The 9730-nt window shown below is 43.6% G+C and overlaps 1 protein-coding gene across 1 annotated transcript; it reads right to left on the bottom strand.

Moving 5' to 3' along the window:
• Positions 1 to 6152: 6152 nt before the first annotated feature.
• Positions 6153 to 9684, bottom strand: pou3f2b (POU class 3 homeobox 2b). The gene has a single exon (XM_085290828.1). The coding sequence runs from the start codon at positions 9626 to 9628 to the stop codon at positions 8483 to 8485; it is 1146 nt and encodes a 381-aa protein (XP_085146954.1). The 5' UTR covers positions 9629 to 9684; the 3' UTR covers positions 6153 to 8482.
• Between the last annotated feature and the right edge of the window lie 46 nt (positions 9685 to 9730).

Raw genomic sequence — 9730 nt, 5'->3', positions numbered from 1 at the left:
CCCCCCCTTATCTCCAGATGGTGTGAGTGACACAAGAGCATACCTGGACAAAGCTGACAGCAGAAACAGTCTTCTCTGTGGTCTACCTCCTCTGAGCCCTCCTCAGGCTGGGATTCGACAGGCCTCAGACCTGCCTGAGGGAGACCTCACCGTGATACCCATCATTATGTGGCTTGGTGCTGCTTCTCTAGTTTCCCTCCTTGGACTCTAATAATGAAGACATCCCTGGCAGTCCTCACCGTTGTGTCTGAAGCTTATTACTTTTGTTATGTTTTTAAGGATATTGAATGTCAGCACTCAGTTTCTTAAATCTATTCCAAGCACTAAACTCAACAGGGTGGTGTTTTGAAGCTACAGGGGTACACTGTTTCTTTAGCCGTCTGTGCATCCACGAGGATAACTGTTTTTATTTGTACATGTTGCCAAACTGTGATACCTCGCCCTAATTATTGTAAACAAAGTGCCACCACACAGTGACTCTTCAGAGATCCGATCTGATGCTGGCTGAAGAGATGCGGTGCTTGTTTCTCAAAATGAACTCACTCTATCCTGTTACATCAAGTCCCTCTTTTTTTTTTCTTTTTTTTTGGTCTCCTTTCAGAAAATTGATTTTCTAGGACTTAAAAAAAAAAAATCTGGCCTCTCATTGCAGGCTATGGCCTCAGTGTTGGACGTGAGTTACAAGGAGAGACTTTCCTTGCTGAGATTGTTTCCTTTGAAGAATTTTTAGGAGCCTGAAGTGTTTTTTTTTCCCTTCTAAATCCCTCTAATCATAGTGTGACCCGTCAGCATTATCTCGGGTCTCCTCGTTCGAAATGAACAACACAGTTTTTCTTGTTTTGAACCAAACAGCCATCCTGCAGATTTCACACCAACTTTGACCTGGTGGCACAGATGATTAAAAATGTATTAAAGTGACATCTACATTATTAAAACAGAGGGTTGCCTGCAAATGCTGGCCTTAGTCACGGCTTTTTTTTTTTTTGTTTTCCTCTCAATAAACAGAGAAAGAAGTCAAAGTGTGTGTGAATTTAGAGAGTAGACAGTTTAGTCTTACTCTTTCAATATTTTCAGCTTTGAACTACAACTGTAATCCACTTTAATTTTAGACTTTTCCTGTGTGAGTATCTGTCTTTATTAAATAAAATAATAATATAATATCCATCCATCCATTCGCTTCCGCTTATCCTTTTCAGGGTCACGGGGAGCGCTGGAGCCTATCCCAGCTGTCATAGGGCGAGAGGCGGGGTACACCCTGGACAGGTCGCCAGTCTGTCGCAGGGCTAACACACAGGGACAGACAACCATTCGCGCTCATATTCACTCCCGCATTCACACCTATGGGCAATTTGGATTAACCAATTAACCTATCCCCACAAACTGCATGTTCTCCCCGTGTTTGCGTGGGTTCCCTCCGGGTACTCCGGCTTCCTCCCACCATCCAAAGACATGCAGCTTGTGGGGATAGGTTACAATACAATATAATATAATATAATATAAATGTCTAAATACTACCAGTGGCTGGACTAAAAGACAGCGCAGAGGCACTAATTGTGGCAGCAGAGGAACAAGCTTTAAGTAAAAGATCCAAGGCCAGCCAGTAACGTTTACTTTGGTCCTCTGGAGGTAGTTCTGCAGGAGCGATGTATGTCTTGGCTCATTGTCAAGACATCCATCGAGAACCAGTTTTGCTGCTGCCTGCATGAGGTTTTCTTTTTCAAAATCTTCACATATGCTTCTTCATGGTTCCTTCCACCTTGATGAGATTCCCAGTTCCAGGTGTATTGAAGCATCCCTACAGCATAACACTCCCACCACCATGTTTCACTGTGAGCAATGTTCTTTGAATTGTATGTCTTTTCCTTCTGTCTCCAAACATAATCAGCGTGTCTGTGTCCAGAGAGCTCTAGTTTCATCTCATCTGACCAAAGGACACAGTTCCAGTAAGCATAATCTTTCTCCAGGTTGTCCTTGGCGTACTTCAGTCTGGCTTGAATGTGTCTTCTTTCTCTTGTCCACGTCACAGTCCACTTATATGCAGAATTCTAGTGATAGTCTTCTTTACGTCAACAGTCCTGACTTTGCTAAGTAATTCATTCATGTCTTGGCAGTTGTTCTGGGTTCTTCAGACACATCTCTCACTAGTTTGCTTTACAGAGTCTTTGAAGTTTTTTCGCTTCCTGTTTCTGCCAGGCTTGTTCTGTACTGTGTGGCTCTCTTTGAATTCCTTGATGATACATCTCAGTCCAGTTCTTGACACTTGGCGGCTTTGTGATAACTTTGTATATCCATCTCCCGCTTTGTGAGCATCCACAATTCTTTTTCTCAAGTCTAAACAGATGTCTTTTGTATTTGGCATGATGTTTTCTCCACTGAAGTTTTTATATTGTGTATAAATTGGAAGATAACCCTCAGTTTTAAATTGCTTTTACTGCATAGAGCAATACAGAGGTGAAGCACATCATTGCACAGCAGTGGTTTGTGCTATGGCTCAGTAAAAAGGGGACTAATAATATTGACCCTGGTAATTTTTGGTTTTTTGGAAATAATTCTGTGATTATACAAATATAATGGCACTGTTAAAAAATTTTTATGTGGCCAATGATACATTTACAGCCGATATAAAAGCTTTATTTGTCCACCTAAAGCTTCCTGTTCTTACACCGGGCCTTCACAGCGTGGGTCTGGCACAGGATGTGTGCGATGGCCGTGCTGAAGGATGAGCATGTTTCACAAACAGGCCGAGCAATTATAGCCCGAATAATTATGCGCTGAAGGGGAGACACGACTCGCCCCGTTGATCAGCAAAGTTCATGTGAAGTTATAATTAAACAATAACTCGTTTACAAATGAACGCACACGCGCGTTTGTGTGCTTAAGTGTGCAAAGTGTAATTAGCTGCGATGCATCTGAGTGAAACCGAAACAACAACAATGTCAAATGGTGGAATTATGTTCAGCTCGTGAGCTTGTATCACTGTTATCTGTGTGTGTTTCTGTGTGTGCGTGGAGGAGGTGTGAGTAAAGAGAGACTGACAGATAAGTGAGCGATTGTTGGGCTGATTGGTCCTCACAGGACTCAGAGATGGACCCTGATGTTTGATGCTTCGTACAAACGCATTAAGTGAAGATCACTGTGGAGGGGATGGATGGCTAAAACCTTCGTGTTCAAAATCAATTAGACCCCTGAAATTCACACTGAAACATTGCGTAGTTACACACACAGTGTTAAACTAGATTTCTGTGATCTGAGTGAGATTGTGTATCACTTTTTTGATATGTATCCACATTTGTCGAATCACACTTACACCTAACAGCCCCCCTTGTTAGCAAGTTAGTAAAACCACTAATTGCACATGCTCATCTAGTGGCAGGGCTGAGCGTGCTGAGTCAGCGATGCTCCTTAAATCTCACACTGTACACCCCTACTTCATTGCCCACCACTGGAGACACTGGTTCTGTCACTAGAAGAGAACAAAACCCTCCAATGCTGTCGAGGTAAGTTTACATACAGACGAGGCTTATCTAATGGAGGTGAGACATGACAACCTGACTCATACTTGTGTAAAAGAGTCTTTCACAATCAGCTTGTAGTTTTAACGCGGAGGGCCCACAGTGAGCACGAATCTGGGCAGGGATGTGGAGCTTGGTGGAGGCTTGAAGAATCACTTGCACTTTGGTCAACCCCACACAGAGACTGGCCAGCTGTGAATGGCAAAGATATAACCAGTGGAAAACTGCTCCACTGCACTTTTATTTAGATTGAATTGTAATTATGAATTGTAGTTGGACAAACTCCCTCCTTTCATGGGGACGCTAACATTAAAGCCTGATTTTATGGAATTAATAAACTGTAACATCTTTTCAACTTTTAACATTTCTGCACATTGAATTTTTCCCATTTTTGTTTTGTTTTTATGAATGAAAAGTAATGTCCTCCATCTGGTCGGACAGTTAAAGGGATGAACAATGAACCTGACTTTCATCTGTCAGCTTAGTGAAATCTTTTTTTTATTTTTATTTTTATTTTTACCTTGCATTAATTGGCATAAGAATATGAACTTAAAAAAATACCCCAACAGTATCCCAACATAATATCCCCAAAGAACAGAGAAGCCTTCTATTCCACGTTTCTGTCGTGAAAGGAAAACTTGACCCGACCTCCTCCCGAGGCTCCTGCTGGTATCGCAAGATGGCGCTAGAGCATCGACCATGTGTCCCCCCCACCCCAACCCTCCCGCTTCTCTTCCTCTGCTCGGTTCAGTCAGCGCCACAGCATCAGCACAGCAGCTTTCCCTCCTTGCCTGTGAGCCTAATGGGAAATTTCAAGTCACCTAAATAAAAAGGAAGGTGTAATTAACGCGACGCGCTATTAATTGCATCTGCTAGAGAGCGGATGAAGGGCGCGAGGGCGCACTTTTTTCCTTTTTTAAAATGTTATTTATTTTATTTATTTATTTTTATTACAGAGCTTCACAAAAGTCTACTTCAGAGATCAGAGAGTTGCAGAGGGGGCTTTAAATGCCGGGGTCATTTCATACCAGGCGTCCAAATGGCAGGTCAAACGGTGAGTGGGGGTGGTGATGATGGTGTTTCTTCCCACATCAAAACAACGCGTGAAGACGCGCTTTCTGGCAAGCTGGTATTACATCATCATCGTCTCGTATAGGTTAAGTTAAGCACATTAGCGTTGATTAGAATGGCACCCACCTTGAATCAGAGGATATCTGCATATTTTTTATTTTTCTGTTTAAAGCACACGATTGGTTTTTAGTTCTTTATGATCAGCTTTATTGATAAACACTATCAATACCTTATTAGCTACTGATTGCCAATCCACCTCTCTGTTTGCTTCTTAATTCTGAGAGAGAAAAGAAGCACTTCATCCATGCTCGTGAGGCTGCAGACATCAGAACAGGAAACGGATCCGATTCTAATTAATATTATTCTGACAGGCACAAGGCCCGCGCGCAATCACGCACATTTTTAAGCAGGAACTTTTGCATTTGGCTGTCAGATCCAAGCTTGAAAAAATAGTAATAATAATCAGCTAGGCTAGATTTTCACACACGTGCACACAAACATCACACCAATGCTTACTGTGGGGAAATAACTCACTCAAGGGAAAGGGGGAAATGCCATCAGGGTCACCAGTGTCAAACTCACGGTCACCAGAAGAGAAGAAACAGAAGAAGAGGGGTTTTTTTCTTAGTATTTTTTATGTTAGCACATCGGGACAAATTTAAAGCGTTCAGGTTTTATCTGAAATCAGGAAAGCATCGTCGCGATGCGTTCAATTGCCAGTCTTTTAACCCTCATTTAATCACGACAGCCTAAAGTTGTGCTTAGGGTTGAAAGCTGACTTCATAAGATACATTTTTGTCTTCTTAGATTAATTAATTATCTTAAGAAATAAACTAGACAGCGTCATTCAAGGGAGGAGAAGAGGAGCAAAAGAAGGGGGGAAAACTAAATAAAAACATCTACATCTGCTCACAATCTTTGTGTGTAATCCTGCGTGATAAAAGAAAAAGTCCACATATTAGTAAAAGAAAAAGATTACCGCATTGGACCGTGATTCAGCCCTCCAAAATGACCACTTTTTAGTCCTCGGACTCCACTTTGGGAAGTCCTAATTTAACCCTAGATGGAAGCTGTGGTTTTCCCAGCCAAAGCCAGTTCATTTAAAAGCAGCCTCGGGGCAGAAACAACACATCATCGGCTCACAATCTTCCATTCATCAACCCTGATTTTCTCTCGGCCATTAATTCCACTCAAACGAATGGGCTCAAAGCAAGAAGCATATTTTTTAACAGCACAGCTGTCAGGCAACTCAGTGCAGCAGCTCCCTGATTTGCTGGGTTTCACGGAAATATATATATGTGTATACATGTGTGTGTGTGTGTGTGTGTGTGTGTGTGTGTGTGTGTGTGTGTGTAAATAAAATAAATACATTTAGCCTCGACGTTGGAAAAAAGCTGTTTAATATCAACCCCGTTATTTAAAAATGTGCAAGTCCGTTGTTCATGTGTCAAGTGATGAAACACCTGCAGGCATTCCTCACCTCTGCGTCATATCTACCCCAAGTTCATCCAGTGAATATGACATAGCCTATTCCCCCCCCCCCCCAAAAAAAAACAAACAAACAAAAAACAAAACAAAACAAACAAACAAGCAATTAAACAAAAACAGCAAGAAGAACAGCGTTGGATTGCTACAGGTCTACATCCCACAACTTGTATTTCCAGTGAATTGTGACTTGGATCGATTGGTTTTAAAGCTACTGGAAGAAAGATTTCAATGCCATGATGGTTTCTGCTTGTTAATGATATTATTATTATTTTTTCTGCAAATGAAACACAGAGAAGGAAGAGGAGGAGAAAAGAAAAGCAGTTTCCACATGAGAGGGGAAAAAAGTCCCTGGATTTCTCTCTTTGCATAAAACAAAAAGGCGAGCTACTGCACGGAGAAAAACATGTATATACATTTAGCTGTGACGGTCCAGGCTGTGGCAATCCCGCTATTACAAAAAAAGAAAGAAAAATAGGTCTCTCTTTCTGTCACCCCGTCCCCTACAAAACAAAAGCCTTCTCGGCTCTTCATTTCTTATATATCTCACCCTTTGTCTCTTCTGTAAAAGCCACCCAGAATAAATTACAATCTCATTAACAAAACTAAAAAAAATAACATTAAATAAAATGTCTACGCGCAATTTCCCCCCGTTACATAAAAAAGGCAAAACAGACGAACAAAAAGGCTGCATGGTTATTGTAAAATAATAATAATTTTGATCATATGCTGCAATTTTTGGAACGCCACTAAAATATGTTTTGAGGACAAATTATTCGCACATTAATTTTGTTTTGTAATCCTCCCCTTAGATCGTTTATTTGTGGACATTTCTCTGCTATATTTATGTGGATTCACTCTTAAAGCACTGTTTTTATTTCAGAGCGGGCGCAAAATGGCGAAAGCAAACTCTTACTAGGCGAATTAAGCCAAAAAAAAATAAAAAAAATAAAAATAATAATAATGCAAAATAAAAGTTCAGAGGAATTTAAAAAACAAACAAAAATAGCAGACATTTTTAGACGTCAAAATTAACGCGTTACCAAAAAAAGAGAGAAAGAAACAAAAAGAAAAAAAGTCCGCACCATTTAAAAAAGGTACACAAGTGCAAGGCGGTGGGTTTAGGCTATGGACTCTGAAGCTCAACCTGCTCGTGTGTGATTTCTGTTTTGTTTTTTGTTTTGTTTTTTTGTTTTTTGGGGGGAGGGGGACAAAAAAATGAAAGAAAATGGGAAAAAGTGCCCCAGTGAAGAAAAAGCGAGAAAAAAGAGGGATGACTTTTTAAAGTTATACAATATTTACAAAAGCGGATCCAAACTGTTCTGTGAGAGTTGCTTGTGTCGAGATCTGTGTGTGTGTGGAGCCCATCCTGTTGTGGGGAGAAGAAAAAAAAGAGAAAAAAAGAAAAAGGTGCCATATAATCCAATCAATCGCCACGGAGCCCCAATCCTGGAGCTGGGAGACGCTCTGAGGGGGGAAATAATAATATTTAACGCTTGTTGTGTGGAAAACACGGACTTTGTTGTTTAGACTGCTGGCTGACTCACGATAGAGGTCACACACTTTTTATTTACCACATCTCTGCGCTCAGGCCATTTATACTGAAGAGTTTAACCAGTGAGCTGCACGTGCACTAATAATAATAATAATAATAATAATAATAATAATAATGTGTTCTTAACTAAATGGTGACCTCAGTCCACACAGAATAATTAAAAGCGGTCTGGCTGACAGATGGGACTCAGGCGATGCTCACCCTCAGCTGGACTCCACTGCACTGGGGCTGAAGCCTATACCGGCCTCCACTTTACTCCATTAACGCAGCTCCTTTGACCTCCCACTGCACTACCCACACACCCATCACGGCTGGACGCACAATTTAGAGCCACAAAACTAAAAAAAAAAGAAAGAAAAAGAAACGAAAATAAAATAAAAGATTAAAAAAACGTCTTTGATTTCCCTTTTACGCACAGCCCCAAAAAGGTTGGAATTGATATATATTAAAAAAAATAGAAGAAGAAAAAAAACTGGAAAATGGAAGCTTTTCTTCTAAAACCATTCTTCCCCTCCCCTCCTTTTTTCGTCAAGTATAATTTCAGTACACAATAGGGGCTACACCTTGAAACTGCGTCGTCTGGAGTCACAGTGCTGGGCATGTATCCTCGGAGAACATAACACGGGCTTATGTTCCTTCAGCTCTGCGAGAGGGGAGGACAAAAAATGTCCTGTCCTCCCGTCACTCGTTTTCCATTTCTCAGATATTCACTGCAGATATTGTGTCAGTAATCACTGCAATCTATTATACATAAAACACCCACTATATCGTTTCATAGTCCAGTGATTTATATATAACCTTGGGGGGTGGGATAAATTAAAACGGTAAACAAGTCCTGGAGGAGCCGGTCCGGCAGAGTTCATTGGACCGGGGTCTGGACCCCGTGGTGCGGCGGCGTGTCCCCGTACACATCCTCGCTCCCCGGCAGCGCTCCTCCCGGAGGGGTCATGCGTTTTTCCTTCTGTCTCCTGTTACAAAACCAAACCCTCACCACTTCTTTCTCCAGGTGCAGACTGTCCGCCAGGCCGATTATTTCCGACGCTGCCGGTTTAGGGCACTTCAAAAAATGGCTCTCCAAAGCTCCTTTTACGCTTACCTCGATTGAAGTCCGTTTTTTTCTTTTCCTCCCCTGCGCCGCGATTTTGTCCAGGCTGGTCGGGCTGCCCGAGGTGGAGTCCGCCTCCTCCAGCCACTTGTTCAATAGAGGCTTCAGCTTGCACATGTTTTTGAAGCTGAGCTGCAGGGCCTCAAACCTGCATATGGTGGTTTGCGAAAACACATTTCCGTACAGGGTCCCCAGGGCGAGTCCCACGTCCGCTTGCGTGAATCCCAGCTTGATCCTGCGCTGTTTGAACTGCTTGGCGAACTGCTCCAAGTCGTCCGAGGTCGGCGTATCCTCATCCGAGTGGTCGTGGTGGCTCTGCGGCCGGTGCTGGTGCTGATGCTGGGACGGAGGGTGGCCGTGTTCGCTGAGGTGCGGGCTGTGGTGGTCTTCGTGACTGTCTCTTAGGTTGTGGTGGTGCATCCCCTGCCCGCTGCCCGGGATGAGCCCGTTGACGGTGAAGCCCGGCTGAGAGTAAATAAGGCTTTGGCCGTTTGTCGTCGCCATGCTCTGTATGTGCGCCGCCGTGGTGGTTCTCCACGCGCGGGCGTCGTGGTGGTTCCCGTGCGTCTGGTGCACCAGGTGGGGCGGCCGTGACTGGTGCTGCAGGTTGCTGCTGGAATTGTGCATCTCGTCCCGGGCGCCCTGCACCGCGGGTTTAATGTCCTGCTCCGCGCCGAGCGGGCTCGAGGACCACGGGGCTCCCTCTCCGTGGGACAGCGCCGTTATCCACTGGTGTGCGTGGCTGAGCGTGTGGCTGTTGCTCTGCAGCGGGTAGTCGCTCTGCAACAGGCTCTGCGCGTCCCGGTACGCCGTGGCTTGCTGCATGCTGCCGGGCTCCGAGTGCACGATGGATGCGCTGGAGGTGAGAATGTTGTAGTGGTTAGACGCTGCGGTCGCCATGACTCTCGGAGCCGGACTGGTCGCTCTTATTAAAGGAACCTCGCATTTGACAGAACCTCTCCTGCCCACAGGCGGCTCCCAGGCGCTCTGCCAAGTGGACGC

The sequence above is a fragment of the Mchenga conophoros genome, linkage group LG11, assembly GCF_057382185.1.
Source record: "Mchenga conophoros isolate Kocher_MC1m ecotype Shallow Benthic linkage group LG11, M_conophoros_male_GT1.1, whole genome shotgun sequence".
Classification (NCBI taxonomy): Eukaryota; Metazoa; Chordata; class Actinopteri; order Cichliformes; family Cichlidae; genus Mchenga; species Mchenga conophoros.
This window is presented reverse-complemented; position numbering and strand designations above follow the sequence as displayed.

Bases quoted from the DNA above. Each gene is read 5' to 3' on its own strand.
- pou3f2b (XM_085290828.1), bottom strand. From the start codon at position 9,628: ATGGCGACCGCAGCGTCTAACCACTACAACATTCTCACCTCCAGCGCA.